This window comes from Toxotes jaculatrix, chromosome 12, assembly GCF_017976425.1.
Source record: "Toxotes jaculatrix isolate fToxJac2 chromosome 12, fToxJac2.pri, whole genome shotgun sequence".
In the NCBI taxonomy this organism is placed as follows: Eukaryota; Metazoa; Chordata; class Actinopteri; family Toxotidae; genus Toxotes; species Toxotes jaculatrix.
In genome coordinates, this window is record NC_054405.1 from 21316694 (window position 1) to 21336922 (window position 20229).

At 41.8% G+C, this 20229-nt stretch overlaps 1 protein-coding gene across 1 annotated transcript in view; it reads right to left on the minus strand.

Annotated features, from left to right (window-relative positions):
- The window catches only part of LOC121191117 (protocadherin-16-like), an 81598-nt gene that overhangs the window by 17956 nt on the left and 43413 nt on the right, over positions 1-20229 (minus strand). Inside the window, exons 5-7 of the mRNA XM_041052197.1 lie at positions 2941-3129; positions 1088-1319; positions 607-843 (exon numbers count right to left, since the gene is read on the minus strand). Of these exons, the coding sequence (XP_040908131.1) occupies positions 607-843; positions 1088-1319; positions 2941-3129 (658 nt within the window). The remainder of the gene's footprint in view (positions 1-606; positions 844-1087; positions 1320-2940; positions 3130-20229) is intronic.

Here is a 20229-nt window from a genome sequence, read left to right on the forward strand (position 1 = left end):
GACAGATCCACATCCTCTTTTAGTAGACATGGATGTGGTGTGTTTATTTCAGCTCATTTCTCACGTAAGTGTTAATGAAGCACTGGGTTTACTCAAAGTGGGTGAGGGTCTGGATTCACCGAAAGCCTTATACAGCTACGCAGACAGAGATGAGTGCGCTTCTGTCCACTACACCACTGAGAACACTTCACTCTGACTCCCACTCAGAATTATAGCCCCATCCAAATCCATTTCTCCATCATTAATAGTGAGATGAAAATAAAAGTCTTGCCACAGTGAAAATAATCCCCAGTAAAGCACACGCTGCGTGATGGATGTGATTTCCTAATGGAGTGTATGCTCTTGTTGCTTGCGTATTTGTACAACTGCCGGAGTGAGAGGTAAGGCATCATGCACTCTCCAACCCATTAGTGCATTTCTGTCCTGGTACTTGTCAGAAAGATGGAATCAGGTGAGTCACATAAAACAGGTTCCCACTGGTGAGGTATGTGAAGGAAATTGATAAAAGCAATCCTGTGATGACTAAAGGCAGAACAGACAGGCATACATCAGAATAAACAGAAAAAAATACTTAAACAGAGGACATGAGCATACAGGTGTCCTCACCTGTCTTGGCAGAAGCACGGACTACTCCCACCGCCGTCCCTCTGAGAACGTCCTCGGGCACAGTGAAGAAATACTGTGCCTGTTCAAACACAGGAGACGCTACAGAGCCTCCCACGATGCTCACGTTCACCTTGGCATTGACTGGCGCTGTCAGACCACCACCATCCTCAGCTGATATCACCATGGAGATTACCGTGTTGGCTTTGCCATGGAGTGAGCGAGAAAGAGAAATCACACCTGCAGAGGAAGTAGGATAAATAGAGCAGAACAAATAAATGTTACTCTAAAAAAATTACTCTATCTGCTGATTTTTTTAAACACTCCTAAGTGGACACAATACTACCTTACACAGGCAGAGAGCTCTTAGAAAGGTTTGAAGTTTGAAGGCTTCAGCCAAACTGTATAACAGTTATATGTTATACAGTTTCACCAAGTTTAGCTCACTTGCTACATTGACACACACATACACACAGACACGCACCTGTGTCCTTGTTGAGGGTAAAGAAATTGGAGCCTCCTCCAGGCACCGTGCGGTAGGTCACCCTGCCGTTTTCCCCAGCATCAGGGTCATTGGCTGTTACCTTGACAACGGAGGTTCCCGGGGCGCTATGGGTACTGAGACTGACTGTGTAGAGGACTGGATAAAAAGTGGGCCGGTTGTCATTAATGTCCACCACTGAGACCTGCACATGGGCTACTGAGCTCAAACCACCCTGGAAAGGAAAAACAAAATGTTTGAATTAGATTTGATTCAAGGTTTTTGTATTTAAAAAAAATACATGTACAGATACATATGTCAGCATAGGTCACATGAGCTGGACCATGCTGAAATGAAATTATGTATTTTCACTGACTAGTCTATTGAGATAAAGGGAGGGTAAATCTTAAGAATGGATATTTTAGCTAAGCCACATCATTCCTCCCCTTCTGCACAGTGTATTCCCAAAGACAACATTCAATTGGTTTTCCATCCCTTGGTGACAGTGACAGGCCAGGACTTTCATGTTACGAAACTGTGACAACAGATTTATGTCACACTGTAAAGACAAAACAGCTGTAGAGGAAGACAGAGAAATGAGTTCTCTGTTGCAGATCCCTGATATATGGAGCCAAAAAACCGCTGTATGCATTTGTCAGCAAGTAGAGGAGTTTGCACTCATTACACTGTATCTGTGGGCTTTAGTTTTACAAGACCATTAAAACAGGGATAGCTGAGACGAAAGGAACAGACACCAGCTGGCTCAAGCTGGGAATGTGCTGGGGCTGCGAGGGAAGATGCATCATGGGGGTTTGGTGATAAATTATAGACCTGAATCCACTCTTTACCTGAACATGTTTAAATAAAGAAAATGAGAACACTGCCGCTACAACTACTAGCAATGATGCATGCATAGAAATAGGTATGTATCAATTCCTTCATGTAACCCAACTACACACAAGAGAATGAATGCTTTATTGCACCTTATGTAGAGTTCCAGTGCCTATTTAAGTGCATCCATTGTGATTAATTGATGCTTTAAATGTACATAGGTCTATTGGGATGTCCTAGAACAAAGAGAGTGAAGATGTGGTCAGATAAAGCAACATATTTAACTTAAATGGTATCATGCTACAGCAAAAGGTAATTTAAATATACTGTTAGAATGGATCTGTCCATACTTCTTAACTTCTTTCCTCCCTGCACTCCTGTTTTCCTCTGATTGCTTTGCCATGCTGTTGCGGTTCCCCTTGATTTTTTCAAGACCCTGGGTACAGGACAGGATGCTGTCTTCTTCAAACATATCCTGAATTTGTCTTTGATCAGATTTATTTTCTTGCAGCTGTATACATCTTCAGTTTGCTTCCAGCCTGAAGCTTTGATCAGATGGAACATTACACACTCAGTGGGCAATGTGTTTTGTCATGGAGCAACACAAAGAGCTAATGCTTTGACTTTAGTTCAACATTTTGTTCTCCCTCTGAAATTAATTTCACTTATTATTTATTAGTATCTGTACAAAAAATGCAAAGGTTAAATGAATAGTTTCTCAAAGCACTTATTTGCTTTGTTTTGCCAAGAACTAGATTGAAGAGAAAATTGATGCCATTCACATAATGTGAATTACATGTCTGTACAATTAATATGAAGCCATAGCCAGCAGCCAGTACTGCTAATATCCTGGCAGGAGTCTTTATATTTATCATACAGACATAACAGTGGTATTGATCCTTTCATCTAAGTCTTGACAAGAGAGCAAGGCATAGGATTGATCTGTCTGGAAAAATTCAAAGATTACAGGGATTAGAACTACTAATCACTGTATTCCTTATAGTTTATGGTAAAAGTTTTCTTACTCCATCTGTTGCAGAGACAGTCAAGTCAAACTTGTCCAGTCCCTCATCCCGGTCTAGAGTTGTGCTGGTGCACAGCTGGCCGGTCTCCTTGTCTAGGGTGAAGTGTGTTGGCACCATGCCTCCGGAGGCAGAGCCCAGAGTGTAGGATATTGCACCGAAAGAACCACGATCCTCATCTGTGGCTGACACCTGAGGGAAAAGAGACATGAGGTAAGTCATGAATGGTCCAAAGGTATTAAACTGCCTGTGAGATGTGAGGATTTCAAAAAACGTCCCACCAAGCACGTTCCAAACTCTGCCTGAAAGAAAACCTACATGTCATAATTATTATATACGAGCTAAGGGTCTTTCTGTTATCACAATAACGTCCCATAATACAGTCACCTCACAAGCCCATATATCTGCACTTGTCCAAATATCACACACCATAGCACTACTTGTTATGATTTCCAGAGTACTATAAAAAACGAGCATCTGTGAGAGCAATTCACTGTTTTATATCACATATATGCAGTGTGTAAAAAAAAAAAAAGGATCTCCCCCATGGTGTGTTTGAAAAACTGGCAAAGGAACAGGTGGTGTGGTGTAACCATGGTTACCGAAGGAGGGGAACTGACGGGTAACCTTTAGTGAAAGACAGGAGTGGAGGGGAGGAAGGAGAAGAGAAGAGAGTGTTGACAGAGGTTGTGATTTTGGTTCAGAGGTCAACAGAGGCACTTTAATGAATGTTGGTGTTCAACTGACATTTAAATAAAATACAGACTGACCGACTGGGAGAGCCACGCACCTTAGACATTAACTGTTTACCCAGCAACACACAATATACAGAGGTCCTGATCTAATCTTTTACCCATTTTGTCTCATCTACATAACATCCTTCTTTCTACTTCACACATACAAATATACATTGTATGCTCCAACCAAATGTATTAAAACACTCAGAAATTCCATTATACAACAAAGATTTCCTTGCAAAACACGAAAAGGGAAATGTCCTCTGTGGTCCTGCCTCTGACTGAACTTTTACACTGGTCCATAACATTGTTTGGTGGCGTTTATGGTGCTTGTTTAAAGCAGCATTCTCCCTCAGATCTCGAAGCCTTGAAGGCGAGCCAAGATCCAGGAGGCCTCATGATTTCACCCTTTCTCTGTCATACAGTCTCTTCTTCTAAGGCAACAGCAGGATGTCTGAAGTGTTTGCATTCACAATGATGAAAGACATTTTGTTTTTTGTGGGAATTCTGATTGAAATTGTTCTGACCAAGGAAGAATATTCTTCTGTGTCCAAATGAAAAGACAAATAAAACAATAAAGATAAAACACAAGCTGCTAGTGTATTTTATATTTTGAGAATAAAGTTGCAAATTGTTTTGAAAAAAAAGTTGCAATATTTCAAGGGTTAAGCAGTAATAGTATGAGGAAAGTCTTAATATGTGGAGAGTAAACTTTTAAGGGAATCTTCTATATGACTACAATGAGTATAGGTGAGTAAGATTCTGGTAAGATTTCCTCCTCCATAGATGCACATCCACTTGTGTTGTCATATAAGCGTTTCTCACCCGCATCCAAAGACATATTTCTTATGTCTTTGCTTGTTGTTTAATGACTTCATCATACGTCCAAATCCTACATGTGAACTTGCCCTGGTCCTGAACCCCACAGAGCACAAGACCACCGTAGCAGACATCCGGCGACAGCTTTCCTTCCGTCTCACCAACACATGTCTTCACCATTACACGTACCTACATGCTATACATAGACAGACAGAGGTAATACCACCTTGACTCATACTGTTGCTCCTATAGGATATTAAGACATGAGAATATTAGAACAGCACCTTCTGGGTTTTTAATTACAATGTTAAAGACAGTTGTGGTTTTAGAGGGGTCAAGCTGTACCTCTTCCTTTGGTCAGTGTTTACAGCTGGGGGTTTTAGATCATTGCTGGGACTTCCTGTAGAGTACAGTGTTGAGAATGACACTATCTTTGGGATCTAAGCTCATGTCTGGGTGTTACTCATATCTTTCTGGCTGTCTGTGATGGATTAGCCACCTGTGGTGATGAGACCTGGTTTAACACTTTCTTGCTCTCTCACACACACACACACACTCACATATGACCCATCCTTTTCGCTAAATCTAATTAAAGAGGCTTAAGCATTCATGACCGCCCACCTGGTCATAGGGTGACTTCATCATCACAAAAGTCTCTAGATCACAAATGAAAGCGAGGGGAAGGTTGTTCTACCTTGGATAAGGCAGCAAAGGACACATGACTGTGTTTATAAGAAATACAGGGTTTATGCATAATGTACATGAATACACTTGTAGGTAGTTTTTTTTAATGGAGGCTTAGACTGGAACGGACTTGCACAGACGCTGGGAACAAGAACAAGAGCAGGACATTGATTCTCTACACACTAAAATTTATAAACCCTCAACAGTATGGTATGGATTCTTCATGCTGGAAAAAATATGCAATGCAAACACACGGAGGTACTACAGTAAGAAAACGTCTATTTAAGCACACTTTCATGGAAACCTTGGGAGCTATAAAATAAGGATGTCATGATTTGGGTTCTTCTGCTGCAACATACTACACACAGCACAGCGGTTATGTGGTTCCAGACTTGAAATGCTGAAGTAAAACAGAGGAAAAAATGCAGAGGGACAACAGAGAGACAGAGACAAAAGTCCAGAGCTGGAATACATGACAGTTTTGTCAACGGTTTGAAATATGTAGCCGAAGAAAACCACACCAACCCCCCTGAAAAGACAGAAGCTAGTGAGGATCAGCTTTGTCATCAGGACATTTCCCTCCTGTCAGTCCATCTGACAGCACAGCACCAATGTTCATATGGATCAAATTGAGATGCCGATTTGAAAGCAATAACTCCTCACCCACTTTCCTCGACTAAAGAAAAGTGGCACAGTTTTAAAGCCAACAAGGTAATCTAGTAAACACACACACTCTACATGTCTTCTTAAATCAAGAGATCTGGTAGGCCAGACAAGGACGTTTGCCAGGGAGGAATTCCTCCCACACCAGAGCCTGTTCTCTGATACATGACCAGCCAGCCAACCTCAGCTCAGTGCACCTATTCCTCATCGTACTCTCTGGAGATTTCCAGCGGTGATAAACATACAACTACATAGCAACACAAACACAGACAGCAGTCCATAGCTGTCAACATCTAAATCTCTCTTGCTCTTAAGTATATGCTTTCGTAGTGCTAGTCTCTGTACTGATGTTCGCGGTAATAACGCCATGTGGACCTTCCACATTCACACAAACCTTTGGATGAGGGTGTATTGTTGATGGCAGGGTGGTCTAGTTGGTAGAAGGCCTGTTCTTTAACTGAGAGGTCAAAAGTTCGGCCTCTGCGCTTTTGTAATGCTCTTGAGCAAGACACTGAACCTCTTAAGTGCCTCATTACCCACTGTAAGTTGTCTTGGACAATGCAACATTAACCGATATGAGTTGCAGAAGATAAAAAGAAATTCTTATCCTATTGTGGTCAATATTATATTTAAGGACCATAATGGTGGTTTTTGAATGAACTGAAACTAATGGCCGTCTGGAAGGTGGCAAAAGCCTGGAGCAAGGTTCACTTCAGAAAATGGTCTGTAGTAATGCTAAGTATACACAATTTATAGTTAATGGCCTCATACTTGCAGAACCACCAACGTGGTTCTGTTCTGACGCCACTAAATTTAGAAGTGTGAGGAGAAAACATTTGGTAAAATGGAGGTGATTAAGGTTACTAAAACGATCAGTCAATTATTTCCAGTGCAACCAGACGTACCTAAAAGAAAAGTGAGGTCATTTCCCTATCAGTTTGTTGTGATGCACGTGGGCATTTGAATTAGTAAAAGCAATGTAGGCAGTGATGTTGTAAGCAACATCAGAGAACATTCAACTTCAAGTTTTTTTCATCTTTTTGTTTGAACAGAGCCACACACCCTTGGCAGGAACATGCCCTGAATGTTAATGACAACCGAACATGCATTTTAAGTTGATAATCATTTGTAATATCTGAGTTACCAGATGTGTAGTTTCCTTTTAGACTTTGACGACATGTGCTGTCCTTTTAGAGCATTTGTCAGCGGCAAAATCTTCAAAACACAAAATGACTTTAAAATCTACTGCTTCAGTGAAGCGTCTGCCAACCATCTGAGCTTGTAACACACAAAACATAAATTCATCCAGCATGCCCTCAGTTAACCATGATTTACACACAGCGTAGTTCATTGACCAACTACTATATATCTGTTAAAAGACATAGCATGAGACTCACACAGTACAACTCAGCCTGGTAAGGACTATGTGAAAAACAGTCAGGAAGAGCGTGCCGAGTATCAGATTCAGCCAGGACTTGGGCCTGGAGTTTTTTTGTCCATGGAGAGCCATTCATCCCTGGCTGGGACAGAAGAGGAGCAATCACTCACTGGAGCATTAGTAAAGATCCAGACCTCATCACTCATTTGTCTCACACAAACACTCTTTCTTTCTGTCTCTCTACCTTCCCACTTAGCCTTTCTCTGTCGTCCGCCCCCACTGTCACTCTCAATGGCTTTCAGATAGAGGGATATCGCTCCAAGGGTCTACTTAGATCTCAGACATACACCTAACCGTTTCCTATCTGCAACTCAACACTCACACACATCACCCACACTCGTCTATCAGTGGTATTTAATGCTGCACAGAAGGAGTGGTCTCCTGTCTGTGATATGGTGCTGATTAGCAGGTATTGTCTAATGACACCAGCAGGCCAGCATTTATTGTACTGCCAACATCTGGCATGAGGTGGTCAGCTTTTATTTGCTTTTACTACTCTGCACTGTGTTTTCTCCTGTTTTCTTCTTCTTTACTTTTTTTTTTACCCCTTTCCCTTTCTATTCTTCTCTCTTTTTCACTATACGCATGCCTTTATCCCTTCTGTTGTACCCTATCCCCGCTCTCCTTTCCTCTCCTCTTTTCTCATCTTCTCCAGATGTGGGCGCTGGTCCAGATGGATCCTGCTGTTCCCTGCAGTTTGTCTCTGTAAAACATCAGTTAGTGTCAGAGGGAGTCTGCGCACAGCTTCTCAGAGGCAGCTGCAGTTCTGCCGCAGTTCAGGACCTTTATGGCTTTTCATGAAAGAGAGGGAGAGAGATATTCTATAGGCTTTCATAGTAAAGCCTGTTAAACACAGAGAGTTATAGTGATCTAATCTGCTTCTTCCTTGTGACCGTTGCCAGGCCTGAATGTTTATAAAGCAATCATCATCTCTAAGGTCAAATAGGTCAAGAAGAAGCCCATATCAATGCGAAGGGTGTTCCACCACCAGTTGATTCCTACTACTTCTTTTTGTAGGTTTTGCCATCATTGCTACTGGTCATGACAGCACTGTGCTCACCAAAGTGAGATTTTGAAACTAGGACTAGACATTTTATTCAAACCTAGTTGACTGTTTATCACGGCTGCTTGTGTGTCTTTCCCCAATCCGAATTATTTTTAGGAATGTCACCCAGATCTCAGAATGAGCATAATCTTATTGTTAGTGATAGAAATGCAGAAACTATTAAAATTAAACCCAAACCGTGATAAACCTGAATTATCCTCTAAAGCAGCAGCAAAGAGAGACCCGCAGCATGCAAACTGAATGCATCATTGTTGGATAATTGCACACAAGCTGAAGTTACTTACAACAAACTGAAATTGGAGTCTGGTTTTAAAAGTAATAACTGGTGATGGGGTGCTGTGTCGGCCTAAAACATTCATTTAACTTTGTAGCTCTTTTTCCACCGACACATTCCTTTGCTCTCCAGTGAGCTGCATTCCTCATATTAGGCATTCTCAAGTCTCCAAATCAATTTCTGCCTCACTGTTGCCAATGAGCTGAGGCACTATGGGTACAATTAAGATATATGGCAGGAAGGGAGAGAAGGGAGGGGAAGGTGGGAGAGGGAATGGAAGGGGGGGGGGGGGGGGGGGGGGGGCTTTGGCAAAGGAACAAAAGGCAGGGCTAATGATAACTTGAGACCTTGAAATGGGAACGAGGAGGACCAAGGCTTCATCTCGCTTCTTATTCGATCTCCATTCCTTCCTTGACCTCCCTGTTCTTTTTTGGAGTCCCCCCTCTTTTCTATCCTCTCCCTCGCTCGTTCTTTCAGCACCCTATTATGGCAAGTGCTTGTTGTCTTTCATGTGGAGTTCACGGCTGGAAATGATTAGGAACATCAAACCACCGAAGGGAAGAGAAGGAGAGGGAGGTGAAGGAGACGGAGCGAGAGAGATTGACTTCTATATTTGGAAGAAAGAATGCTAATATTATTAATGAACATAATAAAGGATGATGGCCACTAGAACTCTCTCTTTCTCTTTCTGTCTCCAACAAATGTGAATAGTTGTACACACAGCCACACACAGCAGGATGTTCCACACTCAAAGCTAAACAGTAAACTATACCATAGAGTTACGGCTTTAGCCCATGGGGTTTAACATGCAGACATGTGGTGTGTGTTAGGAAGTTTATCTTTGGGCTGCATCTCATGTTAAAGAACACAAGGCATGGTTTATTCACGTTAGTTTAACAACACGCTGTCACTCCGTGGGCCTGCTTACACTCGAGGTTTAGCAACAAACAAAAGATGGACCTCAGCAGCAATCTGATACTTGCTTCACCAGCTCCACAGCAGCAAGTAGAGCAGTGTTGAAGCGTGCGCAGGTTGCTTTCATGACATTAAACTAAAAATGGGACCAGTGTAACAGCATTAGGATTCTGTTTCTATCATCTAGCACTCAAGTCAACACCAAAACAAAACAGGTCTGTAACAAGTCGAATCTGCATCGTGCAAAATCAAGATTACGTCTAACATCAACATGAGTTTTGTGGTCCGAAGGCCAAGCATGAACTATGTTGATATTCAAAGTTATTCACTTTACAGAGCTATGAAAGCAGTTCAGTTTCTGCCATTTGAGAAGGTGGAATGTTTAGTTTAACATGAGATTATCAAAATGACTGGTAGTTAATTTTTCAACCGATTAATTGAATAATCATTCCGGTGTTATAGGTTCTTCTCAGTTAAAGTTAAATCTGACTCTGCTATTGTTTTTATGTGTGACTGGAAAAGGAGCAGCATTCTGTTCTAAACTGGAAATCTCCAGCTTTACAATTCAGCCATTATACCAAGAATGTCACAATTAGCTCTATAGATCAAGAACATGCTGCCATCTCTGTTCTAAAAACGGGTAGAGAAAGAAAAGAAATGGAGCTGACTATGAATGGAGGTCAAAAGTGAGGTCAGTGGGAGATAAAAAGCTGGTTACAGGGATGGACAGAGGGATAGAGGAGCACAATGAGGGATGACATCACCTTACTGGACTCTGAAGAGTGATAAGAGACGCAAGGGATTTAGATGGTAGTGATCCTATCTTGCGCAAAGCCCTGCAATGTGGCAACTCTTAACCCTGGTGTGCAACTGTGTATGTGTGTGCGTGTCTACTGTATGTGTGTGTTGGTGCCACCTCGTCCCCCCTTTAAAGATTCTTTTCAAAGTGAATCCTGTGGGCCCTGACTGACAGCTGGCCTAATCAGAGCGGAAATCAGCCCTATTTTTTACTTACTGTTAAATATTTATAGCCATTTAAACCCTGTCTCTGTGTTAGTGTCCGAGGGCCTCAGCGAGACTCACCCCGGCTGGTGCAGCAGCTGCTGGCAGCGGATCGGCGTATCTGTGAAATACCAGAGATTTCAGTGTTGCTATCTACTAACAGGGAAGCTAATGAGGAGCTTAAGGTCAAGTGTCAAAGTTTAAGGGTGAGTGTGCACGTTCGCCCCCCACAGAGACGAATAAAAATTGTCACAATATATTCACAGTTGTGGTCATTAAGTGGTCTCAGACTCTTGAAACTCAGCTCAGAAACAGCGTTGTGTTTTTTTTTTTTTTTTTTAAGCATGATTAGGGAAATCAACATTGTGCCCCTGTAAGTGATCCTTGGTCAGCAATCAAATTCAGTCATTTGTGAGCTTAATGAGGCTCAGCGCTGTTACATTGTTGATGAGCAGTGCAACTGTTCTGTTTTATGTATTTTGAAAATGTCAAAGTACTGCAGAAGTGAAGCAACAGCTGCGACAAGGGAGAGAACACAATGCATGAAAGAAATGTGTTCTCCAGGCCATCATCTTTGATTTACACAGTGAGCTCTGTAATATAAAGTGAGCGATAATTATCACTTTTTGTCTTCCAGTTGTAATTTTGCTCCAGAGATGAAGAGAAAACAGTAATTAAGGAGTGAGAGCGCACAAAGATGGACTGGAGTTGGACCTCAGACATGGGGACTGCTGTCTGAGACTGTCTGAGCTGTTGGGTTTTAGGGTGAATGAGAGGATGAATGATTGAGAGAGTGGCCAACAGTTGCCTCGGGGACACCACTCTGGGTAATTTGAAGTCCTTAAACTAGCTAAAACACCAGTGTGTGTTTAGGAGGACGCATCTGTGTTTCTGCTGCAGCATTTCTCCAAGAAAGGGAGCAGACGTGTGTGCGTATATATAAATTTTGGGCATTTTCGTGGTTTATCCAATAAAAACATGACAAAGAGATGGAAAGCGTGTGGAATCTGTTTTGTTTTTTCCTTCACTGGGACACCACAGGATTTTATTTTCTCTTTGACGAGTGTGTGAGACTCTTTGACCAATGTTAAAGCATATCATTGGGAGCGGGCACTTGGAATTTGAGGGTTAGCATCTTGTTGATGGTTATTGTTTCCGATCTGTATTTTATGTTCAAAGCCTGTCTGCATGGAAGCTGCAGCACAAGAATAAACTCCATCAACATTTTTCAGTTTGTGGGGCTTTGCAAATTGGCAAGTGTTGTGTTATGACACCCAGTCTATCTGTGTGTGTGTGTGTTTCATGGGCAGACACAGGGAGCAGTTCTGATTATGGGTATTGATTAGTCCATCTGTGAGAACAAAAAGCACTGAAAAGAGAAGATCAATAAGTGTGATTTAAACAATCTATCATGAAGACAGCTGCTGAAGGAGTGGAGAAAGTCAGTGCCATCTTCCTACACAGAGCTGAAATATTCTATATAAGATTCTGATATCAGGAAGACTTCAAAACCTTATCAAAGGGAAGACAAAATGTTTGAAAATGTTACGCTAAATCTTTGAGCTGGTGGTAAATCATGTATGTGTTGATGAGAAAACAATCTGTTATCTTCATGTTTACATTCTGTGGGTGAGTTTTTCCTGATAAAGCTGATGTTTTACAGTCTTAAAATAAACATTATTACCACCATCACCATATTAGTCTGAGATGTTTAGACAAACTTCTGTAATCTGGGGCCAACGGGAAAACTCCTGCCCTCTCAATAATATGGCTCAAGTTGATACACAAATAGAGATACACACAATTCTTTCTCAACATGCTACACAAAGGTTCGGGCTTATCCCTTTTGATTGCATGGATTCGCTCCACTAAACCAAAATAGCGTCTCTAAGCCTTTGTAGCCCTCCACCCATTTAGTTGTGCTTCCTGGATGTGATCTCTGAGGCCATGGGACAGTTTTATCGTGGTCTCGTCCATAACAGCGTCAACAGTGAATTCTAATATTAAGAACAACAGGGATAAATTAATTAACACCAGACTCCACCCAAATAATGCTGAATTTAGTGATATCATGTTGTGATGATATGGATTTTGTTTTATCATTTTACTAAAGTAGCTGTTCACATTAATGATTTCAAGCAAACTGCAATTTAAAAAAAAACAATGAAATTAGTTATTAGTTGTTTTACACATGTGAAGAGTTTTTCTGTTGTTAAATATATACCCTGGAACACATTTTATTGTAATGAACATTATCAGATTCTATTATTTCAATAACACTGTCCTGTCCTAATGCTAAACTATTTTGAAAATGCAACTGGACGATATAACGTCAAAGCAGCCTGGGAATTTTTGGATGAATCAATTGACTGTGGTCACTTGAAAAAGTCTTGTTTCATGTGAGGTGCAGACTTGTTTGAGCGGAGAACCCAAAACATGACTCACTGAAAAACCACAGAAGTTCCTCCACCACCTCCCCACTCTCCACGAAAAGCTCAAAACATGGCAGATAAAAATGGCTGACCTGATGCAAACAAGGAGGTAAACTCCAAAAATCATTTGTCACTGCCACAATGATTCCTTGTATCTTACGCCTACGGCACGGCCCTGGTTAGGGCATTGTCATACGTTGCCAGATGGAAGCCTTTAACTCAAAGACTTATTACATTATTTATCTATTATTACCTCTGCCCAGGGGCTAAGAATACAATAAATCCAGCCAAACTTGAGTTAAAGGATTCTGCTCTGACATGTTTCCAATTCAAACTAAATCATGGGTTTATAAAGTAAATCTGATTGAAACCAAGTCCCCCTCTGTGGAGCAGCAGGCTTTCTTAAATGCATACAGGGTTCCTGGCTAGTTAAAGCCTGAATTTCTCCAGATAAACATTTATGTTTCAGTGTCATTTTATTCCTCGATTTGTAAACCAACACGCAGCTATGTGGGAGGTTCACACTAATAAAGCAGAGTGTGTTTATCATTATAAGTAAGCTCGGCTTTATTGGCGACAGACTAAACCACCTTGTTCCGCCCTCTAGAAACGGTCAGACAAAGAGCCAATAGTCATTTGACAATATTAGTTTCAGAAATGAGGGACATTACAAACTGTGTATCTGTGCACATGTGTGTGGCATGTGCCTGTCTGTATATGTGTGATTAAATCAATGTGAGTCTTAAGGGTCAAAGGTGAGCCAAACATCCAGCTGCGCCTCTCTTTCCTTGACCCCTAAAGACGGGTGTGTGTCTGTGTGGGCGTGTATGTGGTTTTTTGTTTTTTCGGGGGGGGGGGGGTTTGTGTGTGTGTGTGTGTGTGTGTGTGTAATAGGTCAACTGTGACGGTACTTGAATGTGTCACTGACAAAATAGGCGGGAGCACCTGTTATCTTTGTACAAAAGGAAAAAGTGTGGCATTGATTATAGGAAAACTATTTGAATTCCCAAAAAGAACAAGGAAATGGAAGAAGAGGCTTTTGACCACAGACCTGTGTGATGTGACAGCAGGGTTAATCTCACTTGTCTTTTTTTGGGGGGTTGATCAGCACACAGAACAGATTTAACCATCTGTGTATATGTTCTTTTTTTTTATCTTTGTCTCTGCTTTCATCCCTCATCTGTGTCTGTAGTTTTTCTATGTCGCTCTCTCTCTTACTCTGATTCTTCCCAAAGTCAGGCAGTTAGTGACCTCACCTCAGGGAGGAGATAATAGTAAAAGATAGCCTGAGCGACCCCTGAGCTTTGAGCATACATCTGGTATCAGGTTACTCTGACAGTTGTTGACTGCAGAGAGGTACAGCAACTCCAAACCATAAAATCTTTGTGTGTCTGCGTATGCACACTTCAAACAGTAAAGCAGAAAATATAACAGAGTAGATCTGTAATCCTATACTGTCTGTGTATCAAAGTAGTCACTTCTCCAGTGAGAATACCCACTGCATAAACTGTAGCATCATAAAAATCACCCTCTCAAACAAGAGAGAAACCCAGGTCAGGGTAAACCACAGGGAAAACCACTGTCAACAATGTATGTGACAGCCCCTTTCTGTACTTGCCTCACATACACACAGCAATACACACATAATATTTAGGTGCGCACATGCAATCACAGGCATATTTTGACCCATGTACATTGATTTTTATACAAGTTGAGAACCCCATTCTTGAAAAAATGCACAATTAGACTAAAACCACTTAATTTAATGGACCTCAAAGAGCTAAAACACAGAGTTTTGTGTAATGGATGCTATTTAAAGGAGCTAATTAAATTGGTTGGCAACTTTAAAGTAAAAGAAAACAATTGCAACTCCAATTGTGTTGGTGTTCATGTGAACATTAAAATGACAACCATTCAACAACTATCCATGATAACCTTTCGAAACACAGATAAAAGGAAAACTAGCAAGTTGTCACACAGAACTGAAAACAAGACAGTCCCATAAAAGCACTCTTGGAAACCAACAGCTAATGAAGTTGAATTGCACACAATCAATTTTTGGGCAATGCTGTGGGACATCAGCAGATGTTCTGTAGCTGCGCCCATTATCTAGTTTTAGCCAAATGTTTCTCAGCACAGTATAAACACTGACATTTTTTTGAAGACACTCTTGTCTGCTGCTGTTGATTCCTCAGTACTGTTGCTTCCCTACGGATTTTTGTACTCTGAATGAATGCATACATCTGTTAATGGTAGACAAGATCACCAGCTTAGAGTAATATCATACAACCAAAACTCAAGTGCCTTACTAGTGCCTATCTGATCATTTCTGCTTAGGCTAAAATACAGTACATTACTGTACATGGCCGTGGCCATGAGCATTTCTGTAGTCATGCATAATAAGGGTCAAACAACAAGCAGCAAAGCTTAACGGCTGCTAATATTAGACGTCGGACTGACAATGGAGCTAAGTTGATTGTGCAGTTAGGCGAAACAGGCAACTATGGTAAATGAATTAGCCTCTGACTGACCCGGGCCTGAACCACAACCAGAGTCAGAGATGGGTCACCCCGTCAGTGACCGCTGAGAGAAACATAAAGAGGTTCCTCTGTGTGCGTTAATGCTCATTAGCATCAGGTTCGATGAAACTTAACACAGTTAGCAAATTCAATGTTGAGAGGGTTAAACTATTTGGGTCCCATGCAAGACCCCGAAGGTCATGAACTCCAGCTGCTACACATGATGCGCGTTGACGATTTAAAGACTGATAGGTACTGTTAAAACACATAATTCTCATTAAACCACGCAAGCAGAGACACACACACTCATGCCGACTCTGCACTCATACTGACACAAACTGCTGAACGGTCAGCTTGCAGTCAAAGCTATTACATCTTAATGAATACTATTGATTAACTTTATCCTGCTGAAGGTTCAGGAGCCAAACCCTTGTCTATTCTACACACACACCTACACACACACACATTTAATTGACCCAGAGAGACACAAGAATCCTCCATGTGTATGTGTGGGGGAAGGATATTAGACACTGCGATTATAGATTCATACACAGCCTAAGGGGGTGAAAAACTAGCTTATCCTTGTTAAATTAATTTCCTGACTCTGCACATGTGAAGCGAATATGAGGAAGTGGTGAGAAACACATCCCTGATTCCTAAAGCACCTGTTAAATAAAAGTTCATGCAGGACCAAAGACTGAGCCCCAGAATTTTGACCACACTTAGAAGAGGCAGCCAAGTTATTCTCGGGATAAACTGTTCTGTCTAAAGCAACCTTAGCTGCTCAAATCATCTTTGTCTCTCTCTGCTGTTTTTTTCCTTTATTCGGTCCTCACGGTTTTCATCTACTCTCATCAGTTTCTCAAGAGAGGATTAAAGTTAATTGTTCCTTTGGGTCGGCAGCTTTCTCTCTCATTTATTTTTCTGTCCCCCTGATTTCAGTGCTAACAAAAGACTGTCACTGTAGACAGTGATGGCTCAGCTGACCAGCAGGGAACCTATCAGATTAAAGCAAGCACTGGAGGCCTCATAAAACCCAAAACACACTTGATAAACCAGGATGTCAGTGATGTAGTGCATCTATTAAAGAAACATTCATGTGCACAGGAGGTATACAAGCACACATGTGCATACTCTTCCCCCCCATTATCATCCCATCCTCCACGGTTAGCTCAGCCAACTGGAATTTCCAAGAAAAACAGGTTGGCTATGCATGATGCAGCCCTGGGGTCAGAGACACAGCCAACTCCTGCAGGGAGCGAATCAGGCAGGGATGAAGAAGAGGGGAAAGAGGGAGCGTGTGATTGAAAAAAAGAAGAGGGAGAAGGGGGTTAGCGTTGCACACCTACAGACGTGTTGAAAGAAGTCTTAAATCAGCTGCACGTCCGCACTTCATCAGTCAGTTCACTGGGAAATGACTTCTCAACACAAAGGCGCACTGCAAGCACTGTACAGCACAGTAGTAACTTCAAACACAAACACTGCAGACATAAACTGGGCAGACAGGGCTGGAGCCACAGATTACTCTATTGTCTCCAATAAAAAAGTAGAACAGCACACCACAGGTATTCAAAAGAATGTTGAATACTTAGACAGTTGCTTTATCTGAATGTTGGGAATCTGAAAATCTTAATTGCTTTAACAGAAGCAAAGCAGCAGAGAGACAAGTGGGAATGAAGATTAATTTAAAGCTGAGTAGTCTCCGCATAGAAAGACTTTGGCTTCAAAGAAAGAATTAATGAGACTCCAGTGACTGATTAATTGAGGGGCATTTTCTATCTTCATCGCTCCATCTTTCCAGTTAATTTACATTCACAGGAGACAGAAAAAGATGTTGTCACACTCCAGAAGACATGGAGAGAAGTTGGATAAACTTTGCAGTGTCTTTGGGAGAGTGAAAAAACCAACAGAGAAGCCATTTCCAGCCTTTCGAGTGGCGTCTACCTCTCAGTGGACATGATCATCTGCGCTCTGCTGTGCAGATCATCATGCACCTGTCATTACCATCCCCACATTGAGAGGAAGAAGGAGGTGTTAGCAGAAGTCAGGAGTTAAAGGGATGAAAGAGAGATTACACTAATGGCTATGATGCTGAGAGATGAGGTGGTGAGGTGCAGTGAAAGTGTCGGGTACAGTGTGCGTTGGAGGGAGTGGAAATTGTTAGGATAAGAAGTGTGTGTGAGGAAAGGTGCATATAAGGGAGGGAGAGAGGAAGCTGAACTAATGTGGTGTTTTGGAGATGTGAAAAAGAGGGTCAAGAAAGACAAAGGAGAGGGGATGGACAGAAAGCCAAAGGCAACAGAGGAGAATTAACACTGATGATGACAGAATAGTTTGGTATTTATGGTTTTATTTGAAGTGAAGTGAATCTTCTTTAAATGTCAGTTGCCTATTTTGGCCCTTTTTCCTCATGAAGGAGGGGAGGACAGGTGATGAAGGTTGAGAGGTTTAGCTTGGAGTTAGACGGGAGATTAGCTTAAAGTCATGGGGTAAACAGACCTCCAACACAGTACGCCAAGAGGTTCAAGGTAGGAGGTGCTGACTAAGATGCACTAAGCCACACGGTAATGGGAAATGATGGGGTCCCAACTATCACATGGCTGGTCACACCAAGGCTGCCTGAGAGAGGGGTTAGACGGGGGGGTGGACTGGGGGTGGCCTGGATTATTACCCAGATCAAAGCCATGTTTGAGTGGATTTGGGTTTCAGAAATGGGAGGAGAACAGGGACAGAGAGTAAGATGAAGGGACGGCAGAGATCAAAAGATACAGTAACCAGTATTTTAAAGAGGTTAAATCACGACCCAGATCTTGTTTTCCAATTGCCTTCGGTCATTATGCACCTCAAACCCATACTATTAAGTAAAAAAAACTCTGTAACTACACCCCTAAACACACAGCATTCAGCATTTCTTTCATGATGCACCTGCTATGACAGATTTGCATCCCGCTGGCCCCCCTCTTTCCCTACCCCCACTTTACTGCACTGCTGCCAAAAACAGCTTCTGCCCACACTTCCTCTCTGTTTGCTTACCCTTTAATGTATTTACTTGACCTCCAGGAGGCGTCCATATGATGATGTTTTTCTCACCCCTAAGCTCCCCTCCCCAGCTCAGATAGCGGCATCGTACTTTAGCAAGCAAAGCTCCCCATCACTGGGGTCACATTTAGCTCAGCTCAGCACTTACAAAGGGGAATGACAGAGGGACAACTGATACAACTGCAAGAGAAAAGTGGGACAAAATACAGCAGCAGCAGAGAGAAAACAGAGATAGAGGGATGAAAACAACAGAGGAGTAGAGGTATGTATGTCTTGGAGGAGGTAGAGGAAAAGGAGGTCCCTGTTGTCTTTAAAGTCTTATTGGATTTCTTCTTTCATTACAGACACAGTGTTGACTCTGCACACTGCTCGCCTTGACCCACTCACACAACGAAGCACTAACTCATATGCATACTGAAATATGCATGAGGCTATATATGGACTGCTTCTGTATTGATATACTGAATATCAATATTTTAGCTTTTTTTAATATATAGTGGTGAATACAACAAAAAGTACTTGTTTCAGTATTTCAGTGTGGACTGAACTTTCCACTTGGTAGCAAACCTCCAGCACACAGAGATTTGCCTCCATGAGACAAAAGCGTAAATATCCCTCCTGTGTCTCTTGTGAGTGAAGCATGACAGGAGAGCGACTGCAGTGAGGGAAAGGCAGCTTCTTGGACGATGTAGAAACAACATGCCCCTGTAAATTTCTATCTTAAACACATTGCTCCCCGAGGGTCCAGTCAAAACAGCCTTGGTAAACCCAGTTAGCAAGCCACTGTAGATGCACAATGGCGCCTTGTGTTTGGGGGCCAACCAAAACGTTCCCCAGGTTCCCCTGCTTGGCCCATCTCTGCATTGACAGGGTGTTTCACTTAAAACCCGCTTCCTTTTTACACCTCCAGTTCCCTCTTACCACTTCCTCCGCTCCTCTTTGTGTCCCTTACCCAATCCTTGTCACCTCAATCTCATCTTCATGGCTTCTGTCTGTCTCTATACCTCCTGTCTCCTGACACTGTTTTATTGACAATTTGTCCCCACTGGCTTGAGCTTTTAACGCAACGTGAGCAATATTTTTTGCTGAAAGTAAAACCTGGAAAGCCTGGGTAACTGCCTGTTCAACTCCAATGATTTACTCTCCTTTTATTTTTCCTTCTTTTCTCTTTTATTTAATGTGGTTGTAATCCATCTCTACTTTGGAATTTTAATCCTTACGTCCAACTCCATCTTTGTACATGCTTCTGCATTTCAGGTGTGTAAATTTTTTCATCTGATTTTTTTTTTTTGTTTGTTTTTCTGTTTTGAGTTTTGGTCACAGTTTACTGTCCGTTACTTCACAAACAGGGTGTGTCGCATTCATTTCTGGATGTGTTTTTTCTATAGTCCACTCTCATTTTGGTTTTGACCAGAGGAAGAGAACCCAAAAATATTTGTGGTTGATTTTTATTTTACTTCACTTACTTTAGGGTACACTGTGTGTCCTCTGCTGTGCATTCACGCAGCAGTGGTGGCATTGTATTATTGGAAAGTAACCCAAAGTGTAAGAAAATCTGACTGACAAGAAACATATAGAAAACATGCAAAACACGCTCCTTTTTGGTGAACTCTTTTATCTTAATAAACATTTAAATGTGCTATGTTTCCAAACTGCAACCAGCTCTGAAAGTGGAGATGGTGATGTGGTTTGCAAATGGACCAC